Source organism: Oryctolagus cuniculus, chromosome 3, assembly GCF_051225735.1.
Source record: "Oryctolagus cuniculus isolate XC-2025 breed Fujian yellow rabbit chromosome 3, ASM5122573v1, whole genome shotgun sequence".
NCBI lineage: Eukaryota > Metazoa > Chordata > Mammalia > Lagomorpha > Leporidae > Oryctolagus > Oryctolagus cuniculus.
Window position 1 is genome coordinate 39525118 of NC_142869.1, and position 18088 is coordinate 39543205.

An 18088-nucleotide genomic window follows, 5' to 3' on the forward strand; every position below is an offset into this window, starting at 1 on the left:
GTCCCACCTGCCTCCCACTTGTGGGCCTCTCCAGCTTCTGAGCCTCACTGAAGGCAGATATTGTTAGCCTTTGGAATCACCAGGGGGGCTTAAGTATCCCCAGGCCGAAGCGGCACCCTAGGCAAACTGCCTCGGAATTGCTGGGAGGCACAGGCTCTTCGGTTCCCAGGGGGTTTCAACGTGCAGCCAAGGTTGTGAGTCACAGAGATAAAGGAAGTTCTTCAGAGAAATGAACCAAAGGACTCCAGTTGAGAAATGAACACTTCAAAATCTCCAAGTATTTCTTGAGTGCCTTTTACCGGCCCAGTAGTGTAGGAATGCTCTAGTTCACGGCCGTTTACAAAGTTCCACTGTTAATCCAAGTCAACAAGGAACTATCGCCTTTATTCGCCCATAGAATTTTCCCCTTAGCAATTTCTCTTTGGAGGGCAACTTCCAAAAATAAGTCCCTTTTGGGAGCTGTCTTCTGGCAACACGTGGCAACGAGAGCTCAGCAGGAGTTACGGAATGAAGGTGTCTGTAGCTGTGTGTGGCTGAATCTCACAAAGGTATCCTGGCAGAATGCTCTCCCCCTAGGACTAGGTAATAAGGTTTCACAGAAAGCACCTAGACCCAAGATTCCTCCAAGCAGACAGAGACAAGGTTTGGCCATTATCTGTGTTCCTGCTCTCTTTTCCCTCTTCCGTCCTCTCTTCCTCACTAACCCTTGCTAGACTACTACAGACAGGTAGCAAGGTCATTTTTGTAGGCAATGGATGAAGGATTTAAAGAAATGAGGAGTCTGAAGGCAGCTTTCTGCTGGCGGCAAAAGCTCTACCAGGTGTTGCTTTAGGAGAAAAGCCTCAAGATACCATGACAATTCTTACCATGTGTCCAGTGAACAAGCTCACGGTTTAATAAATAATCCTTTTGGTGGCTAAGATTGTCATTCAGCTTTAAAATTATGTTACTTTCTGCTTTGTAAAGAACAAGAATATTACCTCCTTCCCTGTACCTGGCTTTCGCTTCTCTATGAATTTGGAAGATGTCACACAGACAGGTCCCTTCTCATCAGAAGACAAAAAAATTGGCGATATCAGGGTTGGTTTTCCTCATCTAGAAAAAGTCCTTAGCCTTCCAAAAACATCTTTCCCACCTTAGTTAGTGACTGGGCACCCACACTGTGGTGGAATGAGAAGGCCATGCCAAGATGGCTGCTGGCAAGCGAGCGTCAGTTACTCAGGAACGGCTTTGAAACCCATCTGGTAACAGAGTCTGCCTGGCAACAGGCTGTGATTCGTTAGGGCATAGACCACCCCTTGACTGGATTGGCTGCCTTGGCTATATAAGCTGTTGTACCAACTGAAATAAAGGAGTCTGCGGGCTGCTCGCCTCTGGCCCGCTTTCACCCAGCTCCCGGGGTCTGTGTGGTGACTCCACGCCTCTTGCCCCCACCATGCTCCTCCTCTCAGAACGAATCCCCTCAGAAGAAATCCACCTCACACCACACGTCCCACTGTGGCACCCTTATCATCAGCAATGACCAGGCGGCAGGGCCCAGACTGCTGCTCTCAGAGTCTCAGGGACTCGTCGTGTCCTTGATGATCTCTGAAGCACGGACTCCCTACAAGGAAGGGGCGCAGCTCACCTGGACAGGATGAAGTCGCGTTGTGGTGCTTCCTATGCCTTCCACTGTAGTGACTGCCGCACCGTACAGAGAACAGATGGGGGTCAGACAGGCATTGACTGGGTAATGTCTTCAGGTTACAGAGAGAAGCACAAATGAGAAATTACAACGTATCCAGTGGGAAAGAGGACAGAGCACTCACTGAGCACCCAGCAGGCCAGGTTTGGTACGCGGTCCCCAGGCTTTGCACACACATTCCATCCTTAGCTCACACCCATCTTACGGGAGAATCTAAGGAGAAGAGTGATTTACTGAGGCTGAAGTAGCAGTGGCAGGATTAAAATTAGACCTCTTCACTTGAATTCCAGAATCATGTCCACTAACTTTGTTCTTCTTGAATGGAGGACTGGTATTCCCTAGTCACAGGTGACCAACCACCCACCAACAGCTTAAGCCACCTTCCAGGTGGAGCATGGACCAGGGACTGATTGCGCAATAAAATGGACTTAGTGTCCTGCTTCAGAAGCGGCAGTAGAGTGAGGACACAGTATTCAATCCTACAAAGCCACTGCCAGAGGATATCCAAGCAAAAATAATGCCTAAAATGTGCTCATTCACCAAGTGAACCACAAATGGCCAATAGATACATAAAAGGAAAGTTCAATCTTGAAAACCAAGAAAGAGTCAAATCAAGCAATATGAAATACCATTTCAATCAAAGAGAACAAAAATGTTTTCAAAATTATAATATGTATTGTTAGCAAAGGTGTGGGAAAGTGGGGCTCATCTTCTGCTCACAGGGATGCAAACTGAGCTCTGCCAGAGCTGGGAGACATCCTGCTGAAAGACATAAAGTCTTTGGAAGGCACATGCGCTTTCACTCCACAATTCCACCTCTGTGACTGTCTCGCAAGGAAACAGCCATAGACAGAAACATGTCTCTAGGAATGTTCAGTGATGTATGGCTGATAATAAGAAAAGCTAAAAATAATACAAGTGATCACTACTTGGGGATTGATTTTGGTAGCTCCAAAAGATGGAACAAACACAACAATAAAAATTAGATCAATCTGAAAACATACAAATGAGAAGTTAAGAAAAATATGCAGGCTTTTAAACAGTACACATAGTAATTTTATACATGCACATATGTACACACATACATATATACACACATACACATATATACACACCCACAGAAATAGACATGCAAAATAAATATTGAAAGGATATTTATTTAAAATAGAAGTGGATACTTTTTGGGTGTCTACTTTGTGTTATGCAGTTTCCAACGCAAGGATTCACTGATGAATATGACAGATAAAATCTCTGTCTTTGTTTTCAAAGAGGAGAATATATATATATGTGTGTGTGTATATATATATATATACACAGATAATTCATGCATATGCATACATATGAGAATATTTCAAAAATTTCATGGAAAATGGAATTTAAAATGAGTTTATTTCGGTTTACAAAGTTGAAATCCATACATAGTTTTTCTACAGCATGCTTTTTCCATGAACTTTTTAAAGACCCCTCATATGCATGGGTTTCTAATGCTTTTCTACCACAATAAACTTATACTTACTTTCATTTTTCACAAACTTTTAAATAAACTAACGTAGGCCAAGATAATAGAGAGCTGTGAAGGTGAGGTGGAGCCCAGCTATTTATAAACGATCAATGAAGGTTGAGAACATATTGGTTTTGCTAAAACCTGGATGATCTGAAGGTGGCAGGCACAAAAGGCAGAGGGGTGGCACACACACACACACATACACATTGAGCGGAGAAGGAATCTGGTTTGTGCATAGCAGAAAGAGGGCAGAGAGAGACTGTGAGATGGAGCAGAGTGAATGTGGGGATGCAGGATTATTTAAGGTTAGAGATAGGCACAGGCCAGGCAGGCAATGACAAAGCTTCAGGGTAAAGGGAAGGAGTTCGAGTCCTGACTCAATGGCCATTGGGTTTTCAGTTCAGATGTAGGAAGTGGTAAGAGATCACCACTTCCCTCGCATTCTAAAATACAGACAACTCATATTCGTCACATCATCATATTTTCAAAAAAAAAATCACCAGACGCTGAGTGAATAAGAAACTGAGTTACACCAAACTGTGTTACGTGACAAGCCCTTCAGCTGCCCGCATCCCTGAGACACAGTGTTCTCTTCCTGTAGTGAAAGGAGGGGGAGTCTTCCTAGGACCGAACAAGGAGAAATCAGCCCAGCGTTCCACACACTCTCCACGGCGGCTGACGTCACAAAGTGGGACTGCATTCTCCACAGAGCCTTCCCTGCTAGTTCACGGAGTGCTGGGGATTGTGCCCAAAGCCAAGGGCAGGGAAGGGGAGCTGGGAAAACCTCTCCCCACACGTGAGCTTTCAAAGAAGAGTGGTGGAGACGCGGAAGGCAGAGGCACTCAGCCTTTGCGGAAGACAGGGAAGCTGCCACCCCCTAGAGGCGGAAGGTAGGGCAGCATGGCTGCCAGAGACCTCCCACAGCACGCCAGGGGAGACAGCAAAGTAACAAGCCGGCAGTCAGGCTGTGGAGCAGGGAAGGCCCCCTCAGCGTTCAGAAGGCAGTTCAGTCCCAGGAGGAAGAGGGAGACAGAGCGAGAGCGAGTGAGTGAGCGAGCGAGAGACATTTAAAGCCCTGAGAGGTTTCCAAAGCTGATAAAAGACAGCAGCCCACAGCTCTAAGGAACTTGGCAAACCTCAAGAAGGATAAATGCCAAACAAAAAGAAATGTTAAGCACAGTGGGAAGCTGTTGGTGGTTTTTAAGCAGGAGAAAGATACCACTGCATTTGTGCTTGAGACGGAGCTCTCTGGCTCTTGTACTTGAGAAAGTGCTGTGTGGGAGCAGGGAGACAGTCAGCGGCTGCCACAGTGATACCAGAGTGTGATGATGGCTCGGTGCTCTATGAGCAATTACTCTGCCTTTCCTGCCCAGACAGCAGAGGGAAGCAGGCAGCCTTTTCAACTTGCGATGGGCAGTTCTTTGATCATGTGGTACCCCAGTTATGGTACCCTTTTTTCCTAGCCATTCATATTCCTGGGAAAATATGTCTGGATCATCATTGTACCCTCAGTGCCTAGTGTAGTTCTTTCATGGACTAAATACTCAATATCTATTCACTAAATAAATAAATAACGCAAAGCTCAAAACTACAAAAATTTGACATTTCTGGATTCTGCTGCAGGTACCTTATTTTCTTGGTGACGGGGTTATATCTTGAGATCATCACTGTGCAGGCCCCACAGCCTCCCCCTCCGCAGCCATACTTGGTTCCTGTGAGTCGCACTGGAAGAAGTGTTGTTAAAGAAAATGTGTTCTTTGTAGCTCTCTTTCTAGAATAGCCCTTACCTTAGCAGATAGCACCATCATAGGCTCTTAAATGTATACTTAAGTGCAACACATATTTATCAGATGATATACACCCCAGCTGCTATTATAATACAGAAGCTGTCATATATAATCTCATACATTCTTCATTTCCTTCTGTGTGATATCATGTGTCCTCCATTTGAAAAGAAGGGGACTTTTTTTGCCCCCAAAATGGGGCCGTAGTGAAAAAAACAGAAAAGCCTATGATCCGAACATTTGAAGCTATGAGTATACTGCACCTATCCATGTCGGTACTGAAACACAAAATCAAACACTAAATTACAAACCACTCTCGGAATAGCTGCATCGCATCAGCCACGTTTGCCATGTTTCTGTGCTTTTCAGTGGCAGAGACTGCTAGTTGTTCTCAGATAATCATTCTCTCATTAGCCCTTTAGAAACAAAACCTCAATTTTCAGCTACACGCTTGGCTACCCAGAATAAATATTACTTCCCAGCCTCCTCTGCAGTTCGGAGGGTGTGCTGACAACGTTGTCATGGACTGATGTCGAGCTTTTAACAGGGAAATGTCTTCCAGGGAAGAACCAGACCTCCACCTTCATCCTTTGCTTCTTCCTGTTTGCTGGGAGTCAGATACCATGGCTGGACCTCATTTAGTCATTTCTGTGAGAAGGCAGCTGCAAGCTGAGGATGCTGAGGCAACAAGAGAGAAGGACTCCCTAACTTGGCTCCCTGCTATGTTGTGACATGATTCTACTAGTCCTGATCAACCTACCCTTGGACTGCTCCAACCTACCCTCGGATCAACCTACCCTTGGACTGCTCCAACCTACCCTCGGATCAACCTACCCTTGGACTGCTCCAACCTACCCTTGGATCAACCTGCCCTTGGACTGAGTATGACAGGCATGGAATTGCATCTCACAGGGACCCTCCCACAGGGAGGGTAGGTAACTAACCAAGGGACCTACTGTGCTTTGAAATCAATCATCCTTTGGTGCCAGAGCTGTGGCGTAGTAGACTAAGCCTCCTCTTTAGCACTGGCATCCCATATGGGTGCTGGTTCTAGTCCTGGCTGCTCCATTTCCGATCCAGCTCTTTGCTAATGGCCTGAGAAAGCAGAAGATGTTCCAAGTCCTTGGGTCCCTGCACCCACGAGGGAGACCCAGAGGAAGCTCCTGGCTCCTGGCTTCTGATTGTCGCAGCTCCAGCTGTTGCGGCCATCTGGAGAGTGAATCAGCGGGAAGACTTTCTCTCTGTCTCTCCCTCTCTCTGTCTGTAACTCTACCTCTCAAATAAATAAAAATATTTTTTAAAAATGAAATCAATTAGCCATGTTTTCATTAAGACCCTGCCTCCTATGTATGGCTCCCCCACAAAGACTTAGTCCTTGGAGAGGTATGGAGTCCCTGGCAATCCCCAATGGCTGAGATCTTCAAGGTCCCTTAGTGGACCAATAGTCTAGAGCCCTTCCACCAGGTATCCTCTACCAGATGTGCACTGGGTTCTAATGGCTACCTAAGCCTTTTCAAGCTCCCTATCTCCTTTAACTCAGGTATTTCTCCTAATAAAGCCCTCACACATTTAATCTTATTTTTGATGTCTGCTTCCTGGAGAACCTGAATTAACACAATGAGAATGAATCAAACTTCTATCTTCTAATTGTTTACTACTATGGGGTGGGGGAGGGGGTTTAGTCATTCACAGTGAACCAAACTATAAATTTATATATGGGTACCAAGGATAACCAGAAGGTCAGTGTTCACTGTTTTCACATCCAAAGATCTTGAATGACCTTCAGGAACATACCCGTGATGTCTGAAAGATAGTTATTTCTGATTTTAGACTCATATGCTCTATGGGGAATTTTATTTTTTGTCAGAGGAAAAATGTACAGATTCCCATTGCTCCATAATTCTGTGTCTAATTTAAAACAGTCTACATCCCTCCGGAAGCTCACTGGAGTTCATGCATATCAGACGAGAATCCATTCCGTATATGGCTTTTATTTAGAGAGTTTTCCCAGGGAAACATTTTCAGGCTTAATTTCCCCATTTTTGTTTTACTTTCATTTCAGGAGACTTCTGTGCTCACTTCCTCTAATGGGCCCGGTGATTAGTCCTTGAAGATACAGTGTAAATATTGTGCATCTTAATTCTAATGGATGCTTAATGAAGCCGTTTCAATATCCATTGCTTTAGTTCCCATGGCTTGTTTCTCCATTTTACACAATATATTTAGTGCCAAAACAGACAGTAGATAGAACCCAGTTCTTCTGACAGCCATGACTGCACACTGGCAATAAAACTAATAGGCAGAACTTTCTCAAAGATGAACATAAAATCTTAACAGCAGAGGCTATGTCTCAGTGTGACTGCAAAAGGTACTTGCAATATCGTCTAATGAGGACACTGAAGCTACATACATAGATACATACACACACTCACATACACACACACACACACACACACATACTCCGCAAAGGATACGCTTCTTCCTCAGATATGGTAGCAGCATTGTTTCAGGATCAACTTGTTTTTCTACTACCTGTAAAAGAGGGAAAGTAAAAGTTGTGCGCATACATTTGAGATGGCTAATGTACTATTCACACTGTTCGGTTCATGGTAATTGGAAGGAAATGCACATCAATGAGTCACTTTCATGCTTGAGGAACACCTGTGATGTACAGAAATCCCTCCTCAAGTGTAATCTGCTCCATCACCCCTGCGCTACTGTCCTTGGTCCTGAAACCATCACCTTCTCTAAGGCAGTGGTTATTTCTATTAGCAGGAACCCTAGTGACTCAAACAGTTTGTCCAAGAAAGTCTGAATGTGGGGCGAGCAGAGGGAAGATGGGAAGAGGGAAGTCATCAAGAGAACAGAATGGTGTTGCCCCCCTTCCAGGCCAGCTCTCTGCTGTGGCCCGGGAGTGCAGTGGAGGATGGCCCAGGTGCTTGGGCCCTGCACCCCATGGGAGACCAGGATAAGCACCTGGCTCCTGCCTTCGGATCAGCGCGGTGCGCCGGCCGCAGAGCGCCGGCCGCGGCCATTGGAGGGTGAACCAACGGCAAAAGGAAGACCTTTCTCTCTGTCTCTCTCTCTCACTGTCCACTCTGCCTGTCAAAAGAGAGAGAGAGAGAGAACAGAATGGAGAATGGAGAGCAGGAATGAGCCTGAGAGAGAGAGAGAGAGAGAGACTGAGATCTAGTTCAGAGCTGCTAGAATAGAAGCCTCTGATGCATTAATGAAATTAATTTTGAAAAGACTTATTTTGCTTACCATGTTCAAGTAATTAGTTTCCAGGATGAGACCACACCATGGCCCCGGACTCAAAGAAAAAAGGCAAAAATAAAACGTATGTGCCCTGAGGCAAGGACACTTACAGCAAGTTTGTGTGGGGGCGCAGTAGCACAGCAGCAGCCGAGGGGGTGGTGGGGTTGAAACGTCACGTTGGTTAGGTTTTCCTAGAAATCTGGGATTTCTCTTAGAGTCACAGGACACACAGAAGCATAATTTGCTTTACAACTATAGAAACTGAATTTGTCTTTCACCATGTGATCATAAGTTTTCCTTCTGAAAAGTAGGTTAGAAGGCTATTGTGGCCGGCGCCGCAGCTTACTAGGCTAATCCTCCACCTAGCGGCGCTGGCACACCGGGTTCTAGTCCCGGTCAGGGTGCCGGATTCTGTCCCGGTTGCCCCTCTTCCAGGCCAGCTCTCTGCTGTGGCCAGGGAGTGCAGTGGAGGATGGCCCAAGTGCTTGGGCCCTGCACCCCATGGGAGACCAAGAGAAGCACCTGGCTCCTGCCATCGGATCAGCGCGGTGCGCCTGCCGCAGCGCACCGGCTGCGGCAGCCATTGGAGGGTGAACCAACGGCAAAGGAAGACCTTTCTCTCTGTCTCTCTCTCTGACACTGTCCACTCTGCCTGTCAAAAAAAAAAAAAAAAGGCTATTGTAGAGCTGCCTCCTTCTATCCTAACTAATTATACGCCAGGAGAGTGAGGCAAATGCCAATTTCCAAGGTCAGATTTGTGCCTTACAGCAGTCTGCAACAGACAGATGTGAGTTTGTGCAGGTACAAACTATAACACAAGAAAAGCTGTAGGGCCCCTTCCAGGCATCTGCAACTTGACTGGCCCTTAGATGGGACTATTTAGTTCCCAAACTTGCCCCTTCCTCTTTTCTCCATGACATTTGTAATAGCCCTATGATCTGCTGAGTCATATAAGCTTAAAAACCTGAACTATTTTCAGTATGTTCTTGTTCTTCAATCTGCCACAATCAGTGTCACCAAATCCTGCCACCTTCACCTCCAAAATGATTCTGTAAATACCCTTTGCTTCTGCTGTCACTGTCTGGAATGGGTCCTTGGCACCTCTTGCCTGAGTAATTCTAACAGCTGTCTGACAGGCCTTCCTGCCTCTGCTCCTGGCATCTGCAACATTGCCCTCTGCACTGCTGTAGGGGAGACTGCTCTAAACTCCAAGCCTGACTGTCTCACAGATCAGCCTAACCCCAACGCAGCTTCCGTCTGCCAATGGCCATGCTGGGAAGCTCTCCATCACCCAGGAGCTGGTTAAAATGAAACTCCTCTGAGAGCAGAATTTCTGGGAGAGAGAAGCAGAAAATGAGCATCTTCACTGAGCCTACCAAATGGGTCTTAGATGAAATTAAATTCGAAGGGCCAGCACCATGGCTAACTTGGTTAATCCTCCGCCTGTGGCGATGGCATCCCATATGGGCACCGGGTTCTAGTCCCGGTTGCTCCTCTTCCAGTCCAGTTCTCTGCTGTGGCCCGGGAAGGCAGTGGAGGATGGCCCAAGTGCTTGGGCCCTGCATCCGCATGGGAGACCAGGAAGAAGCAACTGACTCCTGGCTTTGGATCGGCGCAGCGCCAGCCATGGCAGCCATTTGGGGAGTGAACCAATGGAAGGAAGACCTTTCTCTCTGTCTCTCTCTCTCTCTAACTCTACCTGTCAAATAAAAAATAAAAAATAATAAAAAAAAGAAATTAAATTCAAGAGTTCCTGGAGTTCAAGAAGAAATTCAAACTCATTGGCAAGTCTGCCCCATCACCGCTTCCCACTGTACCCGTGTATCCAGAGCTCAGGTCACAAGGCAAAACTGGTCTGTCCCAAAAGTGACTGCCCCCTTTTTTTAAGGATCTGGCAAATATTTCTTTTTTTTTAATTTCCAGTCTCTTAAAAGTCGACGGACTTGCTTAATAAAGCTTTATGAGTACACCAACGTTGAGCACAAACAGTCAGATTAAGTGCAGCAGCCCAGAGTGATGGGACCCTGAGTGCCTCAGGTGAGTGGCAGCCCTCAGCTGACAGCAGTGCATGGACTGGGTGGTGGGCGCTGCACCTGCCCCTTGCTTTCCAGGTGTTACTGGAGAACAATCAGCATGATTCAGCAGTCTTCAGCAAACAGCACCCATTTAAAGCAAGCACACTTTCTACAATAGTGCGACTGGAAGTGCCTGGCCCTTCCCTCCTCACTACCCTGCACACAGGTTCCTTCAGTACTGACCGTGCCGCTCCTCTTCTTTCTCAGTAGTTTGCCTGTTGTGCAATATGCAGCTCAGGTGTTCTCTGCCGAGGGCTCTACCACCAATACCTCCATCCCCACTGCCTGCTCCCAGTAGCCATCTTCCTCTGTGCTCCCTCAGCTGACAGTCTCAGCTCTTTCGTGGCACCTTTTACCAGGGATCATCATCATTTGTGTATAAACAAGCCTCTCCTGGTCTGGAGAAAAATCACCTTCTGTTACTCTACTTCCTGGCAAACACAGAGGCCGGTGCTGGGGAGTTATCAGAGGGACCCAGGAAATGCACAACCCGAACGTAACATGGACAGGTTGCTGTGCGAACAGCGAGGAGGGAGGAATCATTTCTCACATATGACAGTACCCAAAAGAAGGACACCAGACAAGTCCCTGATGGCAGGAACTGTGGCTGTCTACACCAGCACAGATTCTCTTTCCTGCGGCCTAGAATTGGGAGGAATATTCTAGAACTCCAGCAGCCATCTTAGGCAGCAGGCCACACATTCATGGTGGCAGAGGAGTAGAAGGAGAAACGTGGGTCCCAGGTGATACCATGGAGCTTCTTCTAGACAAGCCTCATGGCCTCTACTCCCAGATATCCTTGCAGAAAAAAGAAAAATGACGTGGGTCTTGTTTGAACCACTGTGAAAGTTTATGCTGGTGCAGTTGGAACCAATCCTAATTCATACATGTGACAGCAAGTGGTGAGACAGGATCTCAGTGGCCCACAAGGTGAAGAATAACATTTTAGGCTTGAAAGATATTTGTATATTTGGAGAAGGAAATGACGGAAGAAGCAAGCATTGTTTGTTTGGGAACTTTCTCCAGGAAACGTGTCAGGAGATTAGAGTCTGGCTCAAAGAGCTCCTAGATTGGAACACACTTCTTTCTCTTGATCTGATGGCTGCCACAGTTGGAGGAGGGGAGTAGGAGCAGGGATCTAGCAAGCGTCCTGTCCTGGCAGCTCCTGGGGTGAAACAGGGAGGTTAGAATTAAGATGGCAGCTGCGGGTGGGACGCGAAGGGGATGGGGAACAGTTATTTTCATTGGCTCTGGATTGGGAAGATGATGCCAGGAGGACTTGGCTGCCCTTGTCCGAAAGCAGGGTCACGGTCACCGCGTGTTATCTCAGCACGGCCTTGGGTATCACAAGGGTGGAACCCCTCCTGCTGTATCTCCCTCAGTCCCTTGGGGAAAGTCCAAATTCACATTGCGAAAGGTTAGGAAATCACTTTCCTCTGTGTTTTGCTGAGTCAAGCTTGAGGGAGCCTTGCCAGAGGCAAGCCGGGAGCAGAAAGGAGTCAGAAAAAGGAGACAGGGAAGAGAAAAGTGGGGGGATAGCGGAAATAAGGGAGAGGAGTGCATGCAAAATGACACAGCTGCAAGGACAACGGGAGAGAGAAGCACATACTGTGGGGCTCAGTTAGTGCACAAGAACAAGGACCCACAGCAGCTGTGGCGACCACCAGGGAGGACCGCTCCCCGAGCTTCAAGCTTGCTCTCAAATTCATTTTGCTGTTGGTCCTTCCTGCTTAAGCTGCCTCTACCAACTCTACTTTCCTCCAAATCATTGCAGCCATCCCAACAAGCCCAGAAATTTCCTCTTCGCCTGGGAAACCAAGGACCCCAGGAAACACCAGACAACGGACAGCTCTTTCCATCCCGAGTACCAAGACTCAACATTTGTTGAGCAAATAGTGCTAGGTGACTACTTCTCAGACCTCTGGATTCCTCTAGGCAGCTTCTGGTTCGACTGTTTTCTAATCCAGATTAGAAAACATGGGGTGCTTCCTGGGAGCAGGCACCATGAAAGACACTGCCCACGGAATTTAACCTTCACCCCAATACCATGGCACCAGGGTATCAGCTCCTTTGTGCAGAGGTGAAACACTGAGGCTCAGAGATACTAGGCACCTGGCCTGAGACCCCGGGGATGCCAAGTGGCAAGGCAGATAGTGCAGGATTCAAACTCACGCCACACTAGTTCCAAAGCTCAAAGCTTTTGTTTGTAGACTTCACTGCCTCATGGAATGGCATACTTTAGTTCCTGAGGGGAGAGTGGCATCTATGGTATAAAGGGCTCATGGGCTCTCCCTCCCTTAGACTCCGTGTGAAGTGGGGGGCCCCTGGAAGACACTGTGTCTCTCAGCAACTAGGTCCCCAGTCAACACGCAAGCCTTGCCTCAGGACGCTCTTAGCTGCCGCCTGATGATAGCTTTGGATGGTCTGCAGAGATTTTACAAAGAGCATAGACCAGACGCCAATCATGCCGTCCAGAATCTCCTACTTGCCTTTTAGGATCCCATGCAAGTTTTTAACCCCAGAGGTCACTTTCACTTCAACACCCCTCTTCTGGGGCCAGCGCTGTGGCGTAGCAGATAAACTCATGGCCTGTGGCACCAGCATACAATACAAGCATCGGTTTGCGTTCTTACTCCACTTCTGATCCAGCTCTCTGCTTATTGGCCTGGGAAAGCAGTGGAGGACTGTCCAAGTGCTTGAGCCCTTGCCACCATATGGGAGACCCGGATGAAACTTGGCTTAGGCCTGGCCCAGCACTGGCCATTGCAGCCATCTGGGGAGTTAACCAGCAGATGGAAGGTATCTCTCTCTCTCTCTTCCCCTCTCATCCTCTCTCTTGTAATTCTGACTTTCAAATAAATAAGTAATTTTAAAAGACCCCCCTCTTCTCTAGTGGTTTTCTGTCTTGTACTTTTCCCAACAGCCCCTCACCCTCTGAAGGGCTTTATTCTACTTCGATCTGTGCAGCAATCAGGCCTGCTGGTGTTAAAGCACGTGTCTCGCAGAGAATTGGGAAGAGAAGGGATGACCTGACTTCTTTAATGAAGCAATTGCAAAAACTGAATCAATACCTCTAGATCACACGTTTGGCCCATAGATAAGAACCAGGTTATCTATTCTTACAAATCAATAGAGCACAAAACTGATGTTAGCTATTATGTTTAAAATCCCAGAACAGTTTGGAAGCAGGGGAGGGAAGGGGGGGGGGGGAGTCATTAAACTCAAACCACCAGTTTCCTCATCAAACAAAACACCAGAAGCTACAAGCTCTAGTAATGTGGCCCCTGCCCATGTCTCCACCCCACCAGCCTATCCCGTAAGCACACAGAAATCCTTCTGCCTCAGGACTTCTGTATTTGCCATTCCCTCTGCTGGGAATGCTCTCGCCCCAGCACCTTGCCTGGCTGGCTCCTGTTTCACCCTCGTCACTGCCCAGGTGTCACCCTCTCCGAGACCAACATCTCCAGGCTCAGCTCTGGCACAGCCCTGTGCCCTGGCTTTGTTCTCATTATCCTAGCCCTTATCACTGTCCGCCATCACACATGTCCACGCACCTATACACCTGCCCATGTCCTGTGCCAGCAGCAACTCTGTCACTTCTGGGGTCTGCTGTATCCCCTTAGTCTGACCACTGTGTGGCACGGCGTGGACCCTGACAAACAGCCTGAAAACTCACGGCCATTGTTGATGAAGTGAGCGGTAGCCTCTCCTTTAAAGAGGAACCAAGTCGCTGAAAGCTTTTTGCAATGAGAGTTCCGGCTGGAACGGAATCTTTTAACCAAAAGTAAAAAAAATAGTCAGTGTTGTGTTTACTGTTTTGTCATACTTAAGAAAACAATGCTATAATATTATTCACTTCACCTCGCGCTCCTACTCCACCCTCACAGCTGTCCTGGGTGGGGCTCTTCCTGGCCCCATCACAAAAAGCAGGAAAAATGAGCTCCTGTTACCCAGGGCAGAATCCGGGCAGCAGGGGAACCGGAAGTTTTTGTGAGGCGGAGAAATGTACCATGGTGGGGGTGGGGGCGGGGAGGAAGGGCCTCTTTAAGGAAAATAACAGAAAACCACGAGCGAGCGTGAGATTGGTCTGGGAGCCTTAGAGCAGGTCTCACAAGATGCCTAAGCCTGCGTTAGCTTCCTCGGGGGTCAAGCAGGCACCAGGCAGAACTTAGCCAGAAGCGGGGGTCGCGGGGGGCTCTGAAGGCACCAGCGCCGGGCAGGGAGATAACGGGTATCTCCACCCTTGCTGGGTAGCGAGTTCCTGAGGAAGCCCCGGAGCCTTCCTGCCGCGGCGTCCCCCATCCACGTGCTGTCCGTGGGTCGGGGGTTTAAAGGATGAGCCTGGCACCTCGCGGACCCCTGGAACACAGGGCCCTGCCTGCAGCCGCCCCCCTCCCGGAGGAGGGGGGTTCTATAGAGCCAGGGGTCCGCCCCAGGGCCTGGCTGTGGCAAGCTCTGCTAGCAGCAAGCTGTGACTTTGGAAAGTTGCAATTTGTTCGTGGGAGCGGCTGGCACGGCTGCCTCTGGTCACATCCCGGGGCTACGCAGCCCTCCATCCACCCAGGTCGCTGTCGGGGCGTTGCAGGAGGGCGTTCCTGACATCCGCTGGGGTTCTCAGAGACGGCGGGCTCGGGACAGCCGGCCTTAAAAAGGGATAAAATGGCTTTTTGGGTTTTTTTTCTTGTTTAGGGACAGGGTGGCGTTGCAAGGCAGCCAGTGCGTCGTGGAAGAAGAGGAAAAGGGAACATCTGGAAGGTGGCGGCCCTAAGACCCCGGGGCAGTGCCGGAGGCGCAGGTCGGGTTGGAAAGGCAAAGTCCTGTCCATCACGGAAGCCTGGCGCGCGCTCTAGCGCCCCACGCTCACGGACCGAAAGCTCTCGAGGGGCCAACTGCAGGGGCCGACGGCGGGCCCACGCGGCGGGCAGCCCCGCGGGCGCGCTCACCTTGCGGCCGTTCACGTAGAAGAGCAGCTCCGGCGCCGGCTCCATGGTGACTGACGGCTGCGCGGGGCGCACGGCGGAGAACGGGGACCGCGGTTCCGAGGAGCAGTCCAGCGGACAGCGAGCGTCCGCACCGAGGTTCGGCGTGGCGAGTGGGCGGCGAGGGAGACGCCGGGATAAAACCGCGCGGGGCCGACGTCAGCGCGGCGCTCCCGGGGGCTGCGGGCGTTGGGCGAACCTGGCCCTGACCCGGTCACCTCCCGGTGGGCGGTGCACAGAGGCAGCGCCGCGCCCTGTGGCCTCGTGCCAGACCTCGCGTGCCAGACCTCGCTGTGGCCCTCGTGTTTTATGGCCTCGTTTAGACGGGATTTGTCCCTCCCTCCGCATTGTGCCTGCTGTGGGCCTGCATGCTTCATTGCACGCAATCATTTGTTCCAGCTTTGCAGGACGGATGGTTCAATGGCTTCGCCTTACAGGTTGAGCAATAATCCTTAAAGCTTGTTTTTTAAAATCAGGGGCTATTTTGACATAGTGATATCGCTTTTTATTTTTTAAAGATGTTATCAGTACTTACAGCTATTCAGTTATGGGATAATGACTAATTAACCACAAAGTTTATCTGGTAAATATTGAGATGTAGGGTCTGTGGCATAGCCCGTAAAGCTGCGTCCTGAGTCGCAGGCATTCCCTATGGGCGCCAGTTCGAGTTCCAGCTGCTCCACTTCTGATCCAGCTCTCTGCTATGGTCTGGGAAAGCAGCAGAAGATGGCCCAAGTCCTTGGGCCCCTGCACCCACGTGGGAGACCGGGCTTACGCTTGGCCTAGCTGTTGTGGCCATCTGGGGAGTGAACCAACAGATGGAAGATCCCTGTCTCTCCCCCCCCACTCTGTAACTCTGCCTTTTAAATAAATAAATAAATAAAATATTTTCAAAGAGTGATGTAAAGCATTTTGGGAAATTCTGAAAAGCATAAAAATACAAATCACCTGTAAGTCCACAACTTAGAATTTATCACTGCCAACTTTTTGGTAGTATCTTTCCGTTTTTAAAATTTGGAGTAGGGGCCGGCGCTGTGATGCAGTGGGTTAACGCCCTGGCCTGAAGCACCGGCATCCCACATGGGCGCCAGTTCCAGACCCAGGTGCTTGGCGCAGCTCCGGCCAATTGGGGAGTGAGCCATTGGGTGGAAGATCTCTCTCTCTCTCTCTCTCTCTCTCTCTCTCTCTTTCTCTCTCTACCTCTCTACCTCTCCTCTCTCTCTGTAACTCTGACTTTCAAATAAATAAATAATGGCCGGCGCCGTGGCTCAATAGGCTAATCTTCCGCCTAGTGGCGCCGGCACACCGGGTTCTAGTCCCGGTCAGGGCGCCGGATTCTGTCCCGGTTGCCCCTCTTCCAGGCCAGCTCTCTGCTGTGGCCAGGGAGTGCAGTGGAGGATGGCCCAGGTGCTTGGGCCCTGCACCCCATGGGAGACCAGGAGAAGTACCTGGCTCCTGGCTTCGGATCAGCGCGATGCACCGGCCGCAGCGCGCCCGCCGCAGCGGCCATTGGAGGGTGAACCAACGGCAAAGGAAGACCTTTCTCTCTGTCTCTCTCTCTCTCTCTCACTGTCCACTCTACCTGTCCAAAAAATAAAAATAAAAAAAAATAAAATTAAAAAAAAATCTTTAAAATAAATAAAATTTTAAAACCTTTAACTCAAATGAACTCAAACTAGTTATTTTCTGGGTTCCTTTTCACATAGCACATTTAGAACATTTTTCCGTGTCATTTCATTTTCATAGACAATTTCCAAAAGTTCTCCTTAAGAGAAAACGTAATAATAATGGTAATGATAATGATAACCCAAACTCCTGGCTGAGACGTAATGATGGTCAGCATGTTGCCATACTCCCTTATTTCTTTTGGAGTGTTTTAAAACCAAACCCAGACACATTTTATTCCTAAATACTTTAATATACACACATTTCTCTCAGACTCCATGGCACTTCCAAGTGTCTAACGGTGTCATGTTTTACACTTGGTTTTTATCTGTTTGACTCAAACAAGGGCTAGTCAAGGTTTATGCTTGTGGTCTCTTTACAGCCAGAACAATCTCCTCACCTACTTCCCCTTTCCAGTACTGTGAACGTGTCCAAGAAGAAATCAAGTCAGTTGTTCTATAGAAAGAAGTCATATTTTCAGGGCCAGCACTGTGGCATAACAGGTAAAGCTGCCATCTGTGATGCCGGTTCGTGTCCCGGCTGCTCCACTTCCAATCCAGCTCCCTGCTACTGACCTGGGAAAAGCAGCGGAAGATGGCCCAAGTTCTTGGGACCCTGAACCCATATTGGGGTCCCAGATGAAGCTCCTGGCTCCTGGCTTTGGCTCTGCCCAGCCTGGCTATTGAGGCCATATGGAGGGTGAAGCAGCAGTTGAAAATGTCTCTCTCTCTTCCTCTGTGTAATTGTGATTCAAATAAAACAAACCTTTTTTTAAAATGGTCACATTTTGGGGGCTGGCGCTCTGATGCAGCAGGTTAATGCCCTGGCCTGAAGCGCCTGCATCCCATATGGGTGCCAGTTTGAGACCTGGCTTCTCCACTTCCAATCCAGCTCTCTGCTATGGCCTGGGAAAGCAGTAGAATATGGCCCAAGTCTTTGGGCCCCTGCACCCATGTGTGAGACTTGGAAGAAGCTCTTGGCTCCTGGCTTCAGATCAGCACAGGTCTGGTGGATGCAGCCATCTGGGGAGTGAACCAGCGGATGGAAGACCTCTCTCTCTGCCTCTCCTCTCTCTGTGTAACTCTTTCAAATAAATAAGTAAAATATTAAAAAAAAAAAAGTCTCATTTTGAACCTGGT

General features: G+C 48.7%; 1 protein-coding gene and 1 long non-coding RNA gene across 2 annotated transcripts in view; one reads left to right on the plus strand and one right to left on the minus strand.

Moving 5' to 3' along the window:
- The window catches only part of AOX1 (aldehyde oxidase 1), a 73984-nt gene extending 58585 nt beyond the window's left edge, over positions 1 to 15399 (minus strand). Inside the window, 4 exon segments of the mRNA NM_001081990.1 lie at positions 1628 to 1736; positions 4816 to 4912; positions 7447 to 7504; positions 15249 to 15399. Of these exon segments, the coding sequence (NP_001075459.1) occupies positions 1628 to 1736; positions 4816 to 4912; positions 7447 to 7504; positions 15249 to 15293 (309 nt within the window). The 5' untranslated portion in view covers positions 15294 to 15399.
- Positions 14364 to 16191, plus strand: LOC127485683 (uncharacterized). Its single transcript, XR_007912611.3, has 2 exons — positions 14364 to 14869; positions 14995 to 16191. It is a non-coding gene; the product is annotated as an uncharacterized LOC127485683 (long non-coding RNA).
- The last annotated feature ends 1897 nt before the right edge of the window (positions 16192 to 18088 follow it).